Genomic DNA, 16,549 nt, shown 5'->3' with positions numbered 1-16,549 from the left:
TAATTAAAAGCATTGATATGGATGAGCATTGCCCAGGGACCAATTGAGAAGAGGGCTTTTTAACTGAGCTTTGAGAAATTCCCATGATTTAGTCACAATGCCAAAGAACGTATACCTGAAAAGAAGACAGAAAAACTAGCCAAGGATGAAAAGAGAAAAACATGAAGAGTTTCATGTCATTGTAGCCCAGAGAAAAAAGCATTTCAGGAAATGTTGGGAACCTGTCAAATGCTGCTGAAAGGTCAAGTAAGAGGAAGACTGAAAATGACCATTAAATTGTGCAAGATGGAAGTCTTTGGTGAATCAAGTGCATGGAGTGGCAGGACCAGAAGCCACATTGGTGTGGTGAAGGAGACAATTGAGTATAGACTACTCATTGACAATTTTGTCTCCCAAGGAAAGATGAGAAATAGACCAATGGCTAGAAGTGGAAAAGGGATCTGTTTCAGTTTGCTAAATTAGCTGCCAGAATGCAAGATACCAGAAATGGGTTGGCTTTTTCAATGGGGATTTATTAGGTTGCAAATTTACAGTTCTAAGGTCATGAAAATGTCCAAATTAAGGCATCAAGAGGTAGATACCGTCTCTAAGGAAAGGCCGATGGCATCCAGGATTCCTCTGTCACATGGGGAAGGCACATGGCGACATCTGCTGGTCCTTCTTCTCTTGGGTTCTCGTTTCAGAATGGCCCACTCTCTCCAAAATGCCTTTAGACATTTCTCTCCAAGTGTCTCTGAGCTCTCTCCAAAATGTCTCTGCCTTTTATCTTCTCATAGAGGACTCCAGCAAGGGGATTAAGACCCACTTTGAATGGATGGGATCACATCTTGTGGAAACAACCTAATCAAAAGGTCCCACCCACAATAGATGTGCCCCACAAGATTAAAAGAAAATAGGTTTTTCTGGGTACATAATAGATTCAAACCAGCACAGGGTCATTTTAGTTTTTTGGTTTTTTTAAATAATACAAAACCTTGAAGAGGTTTAAAGACTAGTGGGGAATATCTATTTGAAGGGAAAGGTTGAATAATTAGTACTGTGAAGTTCCTGACAAGGTAAAAGTGGACTGAATCTAGGGGATTAACTTCAGATTGGATGAGGGAGGACTCCTGTGTTGTAACAGAAGAAAGGATGGTGAGGATGAGCCCAGTGGGGCCTCTGCGTGTAAGGTTCAGGAAGATGAAGGAGTTCAGTGTGGTATGGCCCTTTTTTAGTAAAGTAAGAGACAGAGGTCATCTGCTTGGTGGTACAGGGTATCTGTGATGGGTGGTTGACAAGGATCGGAGATTTGAGTGGGATGAGAATGATTAAAAATTTTCTTTGTGGAGAATAGAAATATGTGTTTACCACAGAAATTTTGTATTTCTTGGTTAGTGTTGATCTCTAATTTATGGTGGACCCTCTCTGGCCTGTTGTGTTACCTTATCTAAAAAAGTGTGGCTGACTGTTGAAATGCAGGCACAGAGAACATGGGTGATGAGATTCATTTATTATTTGTGCTTTACTAATTGGGAAAATTAGTATGTCAAAAAGCAGAGGGGCAAAGGAATTAAGGTATTGGCAAAAGTGTTTTTGAAATGATGGACCAGCTCAGTTGGATAAGGAAAAACTGGAGAAAGGAGATGATGATGGCGATGAAGATGATATTTATAATGATGCTTGCTGATCTTTGCTGAAATGAATTTTTGAATTTAGGTATACGATAACATATATTGATATCAGCACTAATGATATTTATAATGATGCTAGCTGATCCTTGTTGAACTGAACTCTTAAATTTAGCTATATGATAACATATTGCTCATATCAGCACTGATGATATAATGATGCTTGCTGATCCTTGCTGAAATGAATTCTTAAATTTAGTTATATGATAACATATATTGAGCGTATCAGCACACACAGAGCATAAACAATATTGTCTTCATTCTTGCAAATTTGGTGCAACTGAAAAAATATTTCTTTGTTTAATATAGTCATAAAATTGGAGATCTCTGTGTTAAATTAGTGAAAATTAAATTGTTCCAAATTTCTTTTTTTTTTTATGATTTATCACTGAAAACATAATAAAAGAGGAACCCAAACCCCTGATAAACTATATAAGTGATACCTGTGATAGCTATGTCACTTATTCCTCACGATTTAAATTGGTAGCTTCAGAGACTTCTTATGGTAGGCAGAGGTTTTTTGTATTACTGCTGCTGGTACATTTAAAAATTAAATTTCATATTCTGTGTAAAAGACAGTGTCATTTCACTGAAATGTGCTACCGTTATTCTTATTTATTGTGGCAGTGATTACTGCTAGCACTGCACTTGTTATTTCTAGAATCTTTCATTTGTTTTTCTTCCTTTGTAGAAAAGAACCACAGATGCAAACAAAATAGGATACACTCTGAGTTGTATAGGTATACCGCTGGAGGCTGTTTTCTCCAGATTACATACTTACAGATGTTCTCTTATACAGTCTTTAGAAATCAGCCTGTCCATGATATAATGCTGAGCAGTCACATGTCCTTTAGCCCGAGTAAATATGTCACCCAGTGGTAGATTTTGAGAGTAGGTATCCATGGTTAATAGTTTGCATATAAATGCAACCATTTGAGGGGTCACATTGAAATGGATTGATCATGGAACTGTTTTCTGGCAGTAAGTTAATATTCTGATTGACTGAGCAAGATGTCCTGATTGAAATTAAGTTTTAAAATCTAGTTTGGCAAACTGCCATCGTTAATGCATTTAAATAGACTTGTTTACTGGGACATCAACCTCAATTTGCATTATTGTTATTAGAAATACTCATACATTTACTATGTCAACATTACTGATGTTGCATAATAAGGAAAATCACTTACAGCACATTTTAAAGCTTGATGTTGTATCTGGGATTTGTGTGTATAGGCCAAGGAGATGTCTTTGGTTTATTTAAAATTTATTTTGAAATTTGTGGCTCTTTGAAAATTCCATGCTAATGAATTGTTTTCCCCCAGGTGTCATGATTTGTTATTAATCTGTTTCTTTTGTTTCTGTAGTATTCTAAAATAATAGTTTAAATATTTTATACGATGTCTTATGTTTTTAAAACATACGTAATTACTACTTAAAATTTTTAACATACTTTCATTCCACCCTTATTTTTAGAATTTAGATAATTTCTAATGAACTAATTACACTATTTCATTAATTGCATTATTTAAAGTACTTAAAGATCTTTTATCTCTGTGTTAATGCATCCATATTCTTAACACATAGTAATAAATAAGAAGCAATTGATTCCCAAAAAGAAAATGGAGAATGATTTTAAAAAGTTTGTATAAGCTTCCCTAAAACCTTTTTTGTTTCACTGTTTGAAGTGTGGAATAGAAGTTTGTTAGGGACTTCCTTAAGAAACCCAGGGAAACAAGCTTTATAAAGAAAAGTGAATAGAGAGGAGGAGGTAGGTTACATAAAAAACTGGGAAAAGCAGAGGGGCTAACAATTGTTAGTATTGTATATCTGCTAGTGTTTTCATATAATAATGACTGTTATAATCCTGAAAACAGCCATGTGCAGTAAGTAGCATTAACACCATTTTAAAGATGAAGAAACACAAAGTATTCCGACTAGTAGGAGTGGAGTTAGGAGTGGAGCCAGAATTTAGACCCACTACTGGCTCATGTTTAGTGTGTTCTCCAGATCAAACTGCTTATCCATCTGTTTTGTAAAAGAGTGATAATTTTTGCAATGCTAACAGAAAGGAAACAGGATCCTATTACCCTGCCCCTCCATAGATAACTCATATAAAAGATTAAAGCAGAAAAAAAAATATGTTGAAGAACAATGTATTATATTCTAAAGAGCACCTGATGATAGAATTTTGAAGGTGAACTTAGGATTCTGAAAACAAGAGTTTAGCCAAACAAAAGTTGTGACAAACTTAATAAGTTATGGCAAACTCAAAAATAATACTTTGACCTTTTGTTTTGTTTTGTTTTTGACTTTTTGCTCTCTAGTGTTAAACCTTGTAAAGAAAAGGTGGAAGTTAATTATATGTTAATACTTTAGATGCTAGAAGATAAACAGGCATGGAACATGACAAGATAAATCACAAAAGATCATACACTTTTAGTAAACAAGCATTTGCAACGTATTCATTCTCATTCATATTTTAAAAATACATTGAGAGATCTCACCGTTTTCAATTGCATAAATATTTTTAAAACAATAGTTATTTGTGTATACCTTGCAAAGGTTATTGTACTATTAAAACCCTCATTACTTGGGTGTTTCAAATAGAAAGGAGTGTTTTAGAGAGCAAGTTTATAATATATATCAGCAGCCAGTAACATTATATCATCATTTGACCTAAGATCTTTTGTGTTGATTTTTCCTAGGAAAACAATACAGAATTAGAGAAAAATGTTGTGTGTGTGTGTGTAAATCATAGAATTATTTAGAGTAGCTAGAAGTTGGAAATATTCTATAAGCCCAACAATAAAAATGATATTCTTGTAAATAGATACCATATTTACCTAAAATATCTTATTAACTTACCTCTTAATAAAGATTGGCTGGTTGAATGGATGGATGGATGATGGATGGCTAGGACAGAAAGGAGAAGGAAAGGAGGGAAGGAAGATCAGCTTTCTTCAAAAAGAAGTTTGAAACCATTGAAAATTACAAGTTTTATAACTGTAGGAACATGGAAAGTAATCATAGTATGATAGTTTAATGTTGTGACAAATACAGGATAGAAATTTCTTGTCTTTGAGAAACAGGCACAAGTGAAAAATTAATGGATGGAAATATACATGACTTTTTCCCTGTGATATGGTACTTTTATATAGTTATTAAAAAGAGTATGTGACCTGTTAGATTTAAAAAATGAATATATTTTAACCTGGTAATAGCAGACATGCACTATGGATCTGCTATACTCCTTTAGAAAGTTCTAAAGTAACCCTATCCACTGAGGCTATAATATTATGCTGAAGAGACACTCTTATTCATATTTTGAGAGCTTGTCCTAAGTTTAGATTTAGAGCCTAACCATGCATCTATTTCGGATTCCTTATTCTTAGTAATAGGTAAAATTTGGTAATATTATTTTTTCTGTTGAAATTACTTCAAAGTGACTATCTAATTTCAGAGTATATGTGATTACGGATGAAGAGTTAACAAAACCCTTTTTCCTTCTGCATAAGAATTTGGTTTTTGCTTAACTGTTTAACTCTGTTGCCCTAAGAACCTGGTAAGAATTGAAATGAAAACCTAATAAAAATTGGAATATCAACTGTGTTACAAGGCATCATTGCTTATAGTAAAAATTACTTCTGATTGCTAGACCCCTGATTGTATTTGGATGGGAGAACTATTAATACTTGATAGGAAGGCATAACTTTGTTCATCTTTAAGTTCTTATAATGGGCATGAGGTTTTTACACCAGAGAGTCTCCGTTGTCTGCCCCATCTGGATCTCATGTCCTTACACTTGAACTGTTAGACTGCCACAGAGACTTGGCAGAAGAGGAGAGCCTGATGCTGCCGTCTTGGCAAACTGTGGTTCCCATCTACATCCTCTGTGTATCCTGGTGCCCATGGACCTCTGATGGTCTTCTGGGTCTGAATCTTTTTGTTGATACCAAAAGACCTCCAGAGGGTGTCACAATAGTGTAATTCTATAGTTAGATTTTAATTTTCTTCCAAAGTGAGAAAAATAGCATTTTTACTTTATGTTAGTTAGTTAATTTATTTATTTAATTTTATCGAAGCCTTGGGAGGAACATTAGACTGAGTCAGGGCACAAGCTTTTAGTCTCAGTTTTTCATTAATGGATTATTATGTTACCTTGGGCAAGTCACTTACTCTATGGAATTCAGTTTTCTTAAGTGTTAGATAAGAAATTGGACTGATGTCATTTCTGATGTCCTTCCAAACTTTAAATCCTATAGTTCTCTCATTCTGTTATCATCATATATTAATTTTTAATCCTCTTTTTTTGGGTGCATTCCAGATTTCTTTTTGTCTTGCATATTATCTGATAGCTGAAAGCCTAAGATGCTACAGTTTACATCCTCCCAAATTTAGGTTTTGGAAAGCTTATCACATAATGTCTCCATAGTTCAAAAGGCAGTGGTTAATGTTTACTGCCTATGCAACAGAATTTAAGGAAGTAATTTAAATGAAAAATACTTGAGGAACATGGATGGGAAAAGCAATTAGTATGAAAGTTTGAAAAGCTTTTGATTATTTTAAGATTTAATTTCAACTTTAATTTATAGGTTGTGAACTGGCTTGAAGGACCTGGATCAGAACAACTGAGAGCCCAGTGGGGGATTGGAGACTCCATTAGAGCCTCCCAGGCCCTGCAACAGAAGCACGAAGAGATCGAGAGCCAGCATAGTGTGAGAAGCTTTTCCCTCTGCGGGTTATGATGCGTTATTAATGTGCATAATTAGTAGCATACATGGTGCTCAGTGATAAGTTACTCTGAACTTTGGTGTACGGGCATAAAGTATAGTATGTCTAATGTCTTAGAGCCATAAAATACACTTTGACACTTAGTACATATTCAATAGAAGGTTGATTTTGGTTTTGTCTCCAATACAGTTAAATTATTTGTATTTTATAGAAACACAGTTTGTGTGACATTTTAAAAGCTACAGTGAGAGAAGGAAGAATGATAGTACAAAAATAGTACCTTCATCTGTGGTCCATGAGATAAAAACTATGATTCTTTAGTCTGCAGAAGGAGGCTCTTCCGTGCTTTATTGGTATCGTACAGTAGAATTAAATGTCTGAGAGCAACAGCAGAATTGCTACATTTAACACCAGTGACAGAGAGTGAGCACAGAATATTTTTCCATTTTCTTTGCTTTTAGGGGTTCACATTTGCAGTTGTGAAGGGGATAATCAAACAGATCACAGGTATGAAATTGGGAAATAAAGCAATAGGCAAAATCTAAATAATTTTTAGGACCGTTTACAGCTAAACTACTTGTTATATTAAGAGAACTGTTGCTTATTATGCTCTTGCTGGTTATAGTCAATTCTTCTTTATTTACAAAATGACCACCTAATTTGTAGATAAATTATCTCTCCACACACACACCCCCATTTATATAGGATAGAATAGAAAATTGGAAAAATGAAACTTGAATCCATTACTTTCCATCTCCTTACATTATCAGTCTTAAAAAATTAGTCAGTAACAATGTAAACTGGGAGAAGATGAGATTTAAAGATCATCTGAGCTTTCTATTTCTGCAGTGTTATTCTTTCTTCCTCAACTACCCCAGTTGAAGTGGTAATTAAAAGGTGGATAGTATTAGTAAGTGCATATTTTAAATAAGATTAAAGAATAAATATTGTATTTGTCTTTCCTGGGAAGCAATTCAAAGTAGTGGCCAAGTGTCATTTGATCTTTACTGAAGATATAGTTTAACAATTATTTTCCTTTTTAGTATACACCTTTCAGCTTAGTCTCCTTATATTGCTTTCTTTATAATGCTCCCTAAATCACCATTAAAAAATCGACCGTGTTTGCAGGTAATCTACACACTGTATCCTAAAGGGATTGTAATCTGGTTGAGGAAATACTAGAAAGAGGTATCACAAGATTTGGAACCCTCTAAAGATAATATATGTTTTAGTTTCCTAGGCTGTTTAAAGTGAATACTGTGAAATGGTTCAACTTAAACCCTGGGAATTTATTCACTTGGAGTTTTGAGGCCAGGAAAATGTCCAAATCAAGGAATCATCAAGGCAGTGCTCTCTTCCTGAAGACTGGCTGCTTGGGGACCCCTGTCTTCTGTCACATGACGAGGCACATGGCAGCATCTGCTGGTGTCTCCCTTCTCTTCCAGGTTTCGTTGCTTTCAGCTTTTTGCTTCTGTTGCTTTCTCCCCCTTCCTTCTTTTCTCCCCCAGAAAGGAAGCCCCTTCTGTGGCTTTCATTCTGCAGTAATAGGATTAAGACCTATCCTGACTGAAGTGGAGCATCCTTAACTGAAGTAACCTCATCAAAATGGGTTCACACTCATAGGAATGGATTAACTTTAAGAATATGTTTTTCTGGAGTACATACAGTTCCAAACCGTCACAGTTACACATATAAGCCTCACAAGTTTCCTACTTAATACTTCTAAGAGACTTAGAAATGAAATCCCGTAATTTGAAAATCTGTGTCTTCCATGCATTTTACAGGTGCCAACATAATGATTCTTCCTTTTAGGCTAAAACATCATATTAAATAAACCCCTGTTCCTGGTGTTACAGTCTTTGACTTCTCTTAATACTTTTAAAATAACTTAATGCTGTTCATATTTTCAATATGGATTGTGATTTCTTTGAATCCCATAGATTATTCTGGAGCATGTTACTAAAGTATAGCTATATTCTATAATTTGTCCCAATTCTTTTGAGTTCTAGAAAACAGTATTTGCTATGAAATGTTCTAGACTTCATTTAAGAGGATTTAATTATGAAAGTATATCAGAAGTCCTTTAATAAGGTACAAGACACATTAGGATCATAAAGATAGGATTTATCATATTTTAGTATGTCTTAAAAATTCCAAGAGGAATAAATGTAGCTACAAATTGGATTATATGCATATTGCATTAAAGTTCACTGTAGGAATGGAAAAAATACATTTTATATTATATAAATGGTATGAAATTACAAATTGTATACACGCAGATTCCTATGATTAGATGTTTGTTTTGTGTTTCTTTTATATTTATAAGGTTGCATTACTTATGGATGGCCCCTTCCATATATTTAAGGTTATTTACAATGTGGAATCAATGTTAAATTATAGAACTTTTGAATTGGAAGGGACTTTATAGGTCATTCTGATACCCCCACCTTTTTTTTTTTTTAATTAAATTCAGTTCTATTGAAATACGTTCACATACCATACAGTCATTCATGGTGTACAGTCAACTGTTCACAGTACCATCATATAGTTATGCATTCATCACCCCAATCTATTTTTGAACATTTTCCTTACACCAGAAAGACTAAGAATAAGAATAAAAATAAAAGTAAAGAAGAACACCAGATCATCCCCCCATCCCATCCTATTTTTCATTTAGTTTTTGTCCCCATTTTTCTACTCATCCATGCATACGCTGTATAAAGGGAGTACAATCCACAAGGCTTTCACAATCACACTGTCACCCCTTGTAATCTGCATTGCTATACAGTTGTCTTCAGGAGTCCAGACCACTGGGTTGGGGTTTGGTAGTTTCAGGTATTTACTTCTCACTGTTCCGATACATTAAAACCTAAGAGGTGTTATCTATATAGTGCATAAGAATGTTCACCAGAGTGACTTCTCGACTCCATTTGAAATCTTTCAGCCACTGAAGCTTTATTTTGTTTCATTTCGCATCCCCCTTTTGGTCAAGAGGGTATTCTCAATCCCATGATGCTGGGTACAGATTCATCCCTGACCACCACCTTTTTTTGTAGTTGAAGAAACTGAGAGACTACGTTGTTTTTGATTGAGTAGCTGAACTAGAGTTAAATCACAGATATGTTAGTACCCAATTGAGATCCGTCCTCCCCCGAGCAAGTTACCTAAATTTCATGGATATGCTTAAGATATAGATTTGTTTTTTTCATTTTTTTAACACCTGAAGACATATTCACATGTATTAAGGTCTGCATTGATAGTCATGATCCCCAAAGGGAAGAAACCAAGATGGCTTATCCTTAATTTAATTTCTGTAAGTGATGTGATATCTGGGATTTGCTTCAAAATTGGGAATGGGGCACAAATTAGATGGGGGTATAGATGAGACAGGATTGACCTGAGTTGATAATTATTGAAGCTGGATGGTATATGGGGTTTCATTATACTCTTCTTGCTACTTTTGAATATGTTTGACATTTTCCATTCTAAAATTTTTAAGAAAGAGAATTGCATCATTTTAACCAACAGGTGGCACTGCATTGTCACCTTGAGAGTAGGTTGTTTGATGCTGGATGAATATATTAGCTTTTCATGCTTAAGTTATTCTAATATTTTATTAAAAGTTTTTTTTTTTCTGTTTGTAAAAGTCAAAACTTTTTTGAATTATTTTGGTCTTATGAAATTACAATGGCAAATTTTTAGTATATTGATAACTAAGGATAGAATTTGGAGAAATTTTTAACTTACCATTTTGTGTTAAAGCAATTTCTTAAGTGTTAAGTTTTAGATTCCTCTTAAAGGTGTAACATAGAAACAAAACTAAAAATAAGCCCATATTTATTAAGCTCTTAGTACTAATATATAGAAAATGAAAACCCTACTAATAAATAGTTCTTTGTCAAGGAGTATGAAGTAGAAGCTATTTAGTTTTTGAGTACAACAGAAATAATCTTAAGGTACATAGAAATGACTGTAGTAGCTGACAAGTTTAAAAGTATTTGAGTTCAATAGTAAACTGAATTTTATTTTTTGGATGGGAGTGAGTGGATGGTGGGAAAAGCATGTGATAGGTGCATGCAGAAGCATAAGCCTCTAAAGCAGCTTCAGGGCTCTGTCCTTATTTCCCTGTTCCACAGGGCTGAATTCCAGTCTCAAAAGAGTGCTGGCATATTATGTCTAATAACACCAGTACAGGTCTACATAAAAGAATCAAGACCCTTTTCTCCCCAATATATATTCTAAACATATAATCACCTTTTTAGCCTGAGTTGGCAATGCTTCTTTCCTACTACATTGGGGTTCCTATGTCATGGTATAAATACCTCTCATTTTACCAACCGTTCATCACCACCAGTTCACATATGATTCCAGAGTCAATCCTGACTTCCCCTCTTCTAATTTGTGGACATTCAAGGTTATTTCTTACCCACCATCCCAATCCAAATCCCAAATTTGGGTGTTAATTTTTTATCTTGCTATTAAATAGTCATTTTCTGCACAGTTAAATAAGAGGCCTATATTTTATAAGTTCAAACCAGCAAGAAATAAGTTTAAGGATGGTGGTTCTTAAACCTTAATGGTCATAAGACTCATCTGAGGTGCTTGCTAAAATGCGTATTCCAGAAACTTACTCAGAGACTGATTCATTAAGTCAAGGGTGGAGCATAGGTATTTTTAAATAACCACCCTAGGTGATCTGATTCAGGTAGTTCTTATTGTGGGAAACACTTTCTTAGGACTCTCATTATTTCATCTTTCTCTGAGTTATTGCTATTACTTCAGAGAACTGGGCCTGTGTTTTTAGAACATTAAGTTTGAAAGTACTACAGATAACATAACACTACAATAATAAATATCTCAGGAAATAATTTCTACTTTCAAACAGTCTTCATTAACCTTTACAATTATGTACTTTAAAAAGTATTTTATGTATATTATCTTCTTATAGCCATACAATAACCAGTGAAGTAGGTAGGACCGATAGTATTATCACCATTCTTTGAAGCAGGGTTTCTCAGTCTTGGCACTATTAACATTTTGAGTCAAATAATTATTTGTTGTAGGGGCTATCCTGTGCATTGTAGGATATTTAGCAGCATCATTAGCCTCTTACCCTTTAGATGTAGTAACACCTCTCTGTGAGTTGTGACAACAACTTCTCCAGACATTGGCAAATGTTCCCTGTGGAATAAAATCACACCTAGTTAAGGATGTAGAGAAAGACACTGGCTCAGCAATTGATTTGATACAGATTACACAGGTAGTAAGGGATAGAGACAGACCATGAGCCTCTCTTACTAATTCGGGGTTCTTTCCAATACATCAGATTGCACTTATCTAAGTAGTAATATTCAAAGATTCCATAGTAGCTCAAGCAATAAAAAAGAAAACATGACAAATTAGAGAAATCCAAGTTTTAGATACAGGATAAGAGAGTAGACCGCATTTAGGCCAGTATCTGTTACCAACTTAATTTAATGTCAACAAATCTTATAATGTTTTATCTATCCTGATATAAAATCTTTTATTCATTCATTTGATAAATGTCAGTTGAGCACATAATATTTGTCACGTTTCAGGCATTTGGGTGTATACATTTTCTTATAATATCGCATTTGAGTTGGGGAGACGGAGTGGAGAGCCATAGCTAGGGATATCAGGAAAGGCCCCTGAGGAGATGACATGTAAGCAGAGACCTTGAATGATACGAATAGATGCATCTTAAGGCAGGAACTTACTTGCTATATTGAAGAAAGAACAATAACGTTCATGTTGCTGGAGTGCAGTGGGCAGGGTAGAGAGTCATAGAAAATAAAGTTACAAGAGGGAGTCAGGGGCCAAAACAGGCATTGTTTTTTTTCAGGCCTTGAGGAGGAGGTTGAAGTTTATTTTAAATGCTATGGGAAGTCTGGGAGAAGTTTTTGAGTAGATAATTGATTTATGTTTTTTAAAAGATCACTGTCTTTTGTGTGGAGAAGAGAGAGTTGGGACATGCAATGAAGTAGAGAAACAGGAAGCTGATAGAATGGAGGCAGTTGAAGTGATGAGAAGTTGTGAGATTCTCACTGAGGTCAGCCAACAAGACTTGCTGATGGAAGAATCAGCATTCTGACCTTAGCAACTATTAAGATGGGGAAGACAGGGAAAAGCAAGTTGGAAGGACAGACAATCAGTAGTTCTTTTAGGGCAGGCTAAGTTTTAGATTTCTAATAATCATCCAAATGAAGTTGGCTGGTAGACAGTTGGGGATCAGTGTCTGGGATTCAGTAATGGAGTCAAGGTTGAGGATATTAATTTGGGAATTATCAACCTATAACTAGGTCTATCAACCTATAGACATGGAAGTAGGTGAAGTCATTCAAGACCAATGAGTATAGGTTTAGAAGACAAGAAGGCCTCTGGAGAACTGAACTCTGGGTCACTCATAAATGTAGAGAACAAGAAAAGGAAGGGGAGCCAGCAAGGGAGCCAAAAAGGAGTTGTTACGTCTTAGAAAACAGGATAGAGGTGTTTTAAGGAAGAGGAAGTGGTAACTCACATCAAATCCTGCTGAGAGACCCAGTAAGATGAGGCCTGAGAATTGACCATTGGATTTGGCAAGGTAGAATATATTTTTGGTGAACTTGACAAGAATGATTTCAGAAGAGTAGCAGGAAGATCAAAGTCCTATTAGATTAAAAAGAGAATGGGAAATGAAAAAAGAGTGAGTATAGAAAACTTGTTTATGGGAGGATTTTTAGTATTTTAGAGTGAGATTTAATTTATATAATAAAATGCACAAATTAAGTATATATTTTGTTTTTTAATATATTACAGCTTATTTGTTTGTAGATATAAATAATCCAGTTGAGAAGGAAGAATTAATGGGAGAGAGAGAAGATAATTGCAAGAGCTAGGCTTTGTATAGGCCACAGAAGATAGGATATAGTATACAAGTGGGAAGGTTGGCCTTAGAAGTAATTCATCTGGTATTGCAGTAGGTAAGGCAAAACAAAGGCTACAGAAACAGGTAAGTGTGTAGATTTGTTGGTGGGAAGATAAGAGAATTCTCTTCTGATTGCTTCACAGTGAATTAAGTGAAGAGATGAAAAGGGTGTTGGAGATTTAAGGAGTGAAAAAACATGAATAATCATGAGAATGGGAAAGCATATTGAGTAGAGAAACATATAGGATTGCTGAAGGCCCATTTGAGATCATTTAGCCATAACTTTAAAAAGAGACATGTCCACATTGTTGTTTTACCTTGCCATGTTCAGCTACTCTGGCACAGGTACATAGTAGGCCGAGATTGAGCTTGACTAGATTTGAGGTTTTGAAGGTGAATCTGGTGGAAGGAAGGAGAAAAAGCACAGGAATATGGTGTATGCTGGAGGTGGTTATAGCCTTATACCAGGGATGGAAATGAGGACAGGAAGCTCCAGAATACTGGACCTTAAAAATGCACTAGGTTCAGTGTATTGGTGGACTCCATGGGGGTAATAGGGTAAGCATACTACAGGATGCAAATTGGAGAGTCCGGAACCTAGTGGTCATACAATCAGATTCTTGAAATTGAGATTTTTAGAACTCATGTGGTAGTATATGAGAATAATGAGATTTTTATGGCCCTCAGAGTATGTAGCTGAGGTGGGGTGAGGACAGGATAGTCGGAAGTGAGGGAGGGGGTCAAGGAACTGTAAGTCCAGAGTATTGTGTGGAGGAAATCTACATGGTGCTAAAGTTACCATAAGAAGGCCAACTGAGAGAAGACAGTGAACCATTGCTAAACCCCCTCAGTGGGTGAGGGGGGGATGGTGTGTGGGAAAGATTGGAAGGACTTAATCTGACAGCATGTATTTCAAAGGAGATACAGTTTTTGAGAGAAGAGGGAGAATAAATGATCTGAAAGTAGTAATGAAGAATGAGGAGACCATCCACTCCCCACTCCAGCCTTGTGGTATGTCTGGTTTGGAAACAAAAACAGCAGTCCCTTGAAAGGGCTGCAGAGGTAGCTGCTTTCTCTGAGAGTACACAGGTTTCACTTAGAGCAAGAAAGAGAAGGGAACATTTAGAGGTCAGGATGAGGAGACAGGAGACTGCTATTGGCAGACATTGATTCCGGCGATTGCAATGAAGGGGTTTGTGGACTTTTCATCCTCAACTTAATTAAATTTGCCTTAGAAAAATTTTCATGAATGTTAACATTTATCTGGAGAAAATGGAAAATGTATTAATTCCCCCAGGAACTAATTCTATCCTTAATTTACTTTGTAACTTCTTAATTACAGGAATGGTTTGCAGTGTATGTGGAGCTTAATCAGCAGATTGCAGCACTCTTGAACGCTGGGGATGAGGAAGATCTTGTGGAACTGAAGTCGCTGCAGCAACAGCTTAGCGATGTTTGTTATCGACAGGCCAGTCAGCTGGAATTTAGGCAAAATCTCTTACAAGCAGCTCTTGAATTTCATGGTGTTGCCCAAGACGTAAGTATCCATTCTGATTACTTTTCTTTTCTGAACACTTAATCTACACCTAATTTTTACAGGTTTGCATGCCTCCTAATTATTTTTCTGGCACAATAAAACAATTTACTGGTGGGGGAAATGAGATAAAATTCTTTGATTCTTTTAAAATTTTTAATTTCTAAGTCATTCTGCATGCAATTAGACTTTTTTATTTTCTAAATAATGTTTCCGAACCTAATAGATGTTATTTCATTTGACTGTTCCGTAATGTTTATGCTTTAAAACATAGGTTGAAATGGAAGTTTCAATAATTTTTTTTCACATTCTGCTGACCTTTGACACACTTCTTTGTCTTCCTGGTGCATGTATCTGTGCATTCAGTCTTTCAGATAACATGTATTCTAATTACTTGTCCTTGTCTTTAACGGCTTAGTCTTTTCAAGTACAATTATAATAACCTCATTGATCATTAAACACTTTAGACGCTGATTACATCAGGGTTATCTCTTTGGTGTCCCTCTGCTTTAGTTGTCTCAGCAGTTGGATGGCTTATTAGGGATGTTGTGCGTAGATGTAGCACCAGCTGATGGAGCATCGATTCAGCAAACTTTAAAACTGCTTGAAGAGAAGCTGAAAAGTGTTGGTAAGCAGATTTTAAAAATGCTGAAACATAAGGGTTCTGTTTTTAAAAAAAATATCATTACTATGGTTAGACAATTAAGTCAACTCACACTGAATTATAATTACAGAGAACTCTGGAAAAATTTATCTAAAAGATTTTATTCCCTTGAGTGTGTGTGGATTATGCTAAAAATTGTATTTTTCTTTGTTGGTCCATCACTCCTCCCTTCCCTGGGCCTTTAGTCTTTCTTGTTTACCCAGCTATATCTACAGGTGCTATGTCTTGGCATATACTACGTTCAGTTATTTGTAGTGCATGCATAAACTATAATTAGCTATGAAGTGTTTTGTGATGAACCCTCTATGAACAAAAATGTGTTGTATGCAACAGTTTTTGTTGTTCCTATATCCTAACCTTGTAAAAAAATAGTTGGTTTGGTTCTGTGCATTTGTTTCTCCAAACTGGGTATATTGTCAAGGTTATGTGCTCTCCAAGGGGAGGATGGTCCAGTTTCATTAGGCGAGTTCTGTCACTCAAAAGTGAAGGCTCTTTAATTTTTCTATGCTAATGAACTTCCCTAGCTCAGGACTGGAGAGATTGATAGTGGATGTGAAAACGAGAAGAGAGGTTGTATTGAATGGGAGTGGGAGGGGAAAGCAGAATGGGGAAGTTAGTTGAAAGTGGATATGTGATCAACCCAAGTTAATTATTGAAAATGACTTGAGGGAATTGGTTTGAAAAATCATGTTTGTGTTGGCATTTATACTTGCTTGCAGCCTTTATGTTTTAACACATCATATGCATAATAAAGATTTAGTATTTAATATGCCAAATGGAATATTTTATTTTTAGAGAAGTTGTAGGTTTATAGAAAAAGCATGCAGAGAGTACAGTTTCCATATAACCCCCCCTCACACCCAGAGTTTTCCCTATTATTAACACTTTGCATTAGTGCAATACTTCTGTTACAATCAATAAAACAATATTATAATTAAACTTTTAACTGTAGTCCATGGTTGTACAGTTCTGTGGTTTTTAAAAATTTTGTTCTGGTAACATATATATAACCTAAAATCTACCATTTT

General features: G+C 35.4%; 1 protein-coding gene across 4 annotated transcripts in view; it reads left to right on the top strand.

Annotated features, from left to right (window-relative positions):
• SESTD1 (SEC14 and spectrin domain containing 1) overlaps window positions 1-16,549 on the top strand; it is a 154,488-nt gene that overhangs the window by 123,155 nt on the left and 14,784 nt on the right. For all 4 annotated transcript variants that reach the window (XM_037850449.1, XM_037850451.1, XM_037850450.1 and 1 more), the window contains 3 exons: window positions 6,260-6,382; window positions 14,666-14,860; window positions 15,371-15,485. In XM_037850449.1, coding sequence (XP_037706377.1) covers window positions 6,260-6,382; window positions 14,666-14,860; window positions 15,371-15,485 — 433 coding nt within the window. The remainder of the gene's footprint in view (window positions 1-6,259; window positions 6,383-14,665; window positions 14,861-15,370; window positions 15,486-16,549) is intronic.

This window comes from Choloepus didactylus, chromosome 9 (assembly GCF_015220235.1).
Source record: "Choloepus didactylus isolate mChoDid1 chromosome 9, mChoDid1.pri, whole genome shotgun sequence".
NCBI lineage: Eukaryota > Metazoa > Chordata > Mammalia > Pilosa > Megalonychidae > Choloepus > Choloepus didactylus.
The sequence above is the reverse complement of the archived record's forward strand: the minus strand, read 5'-3'. Positions and strand labels throughout refer to the sequence as shown.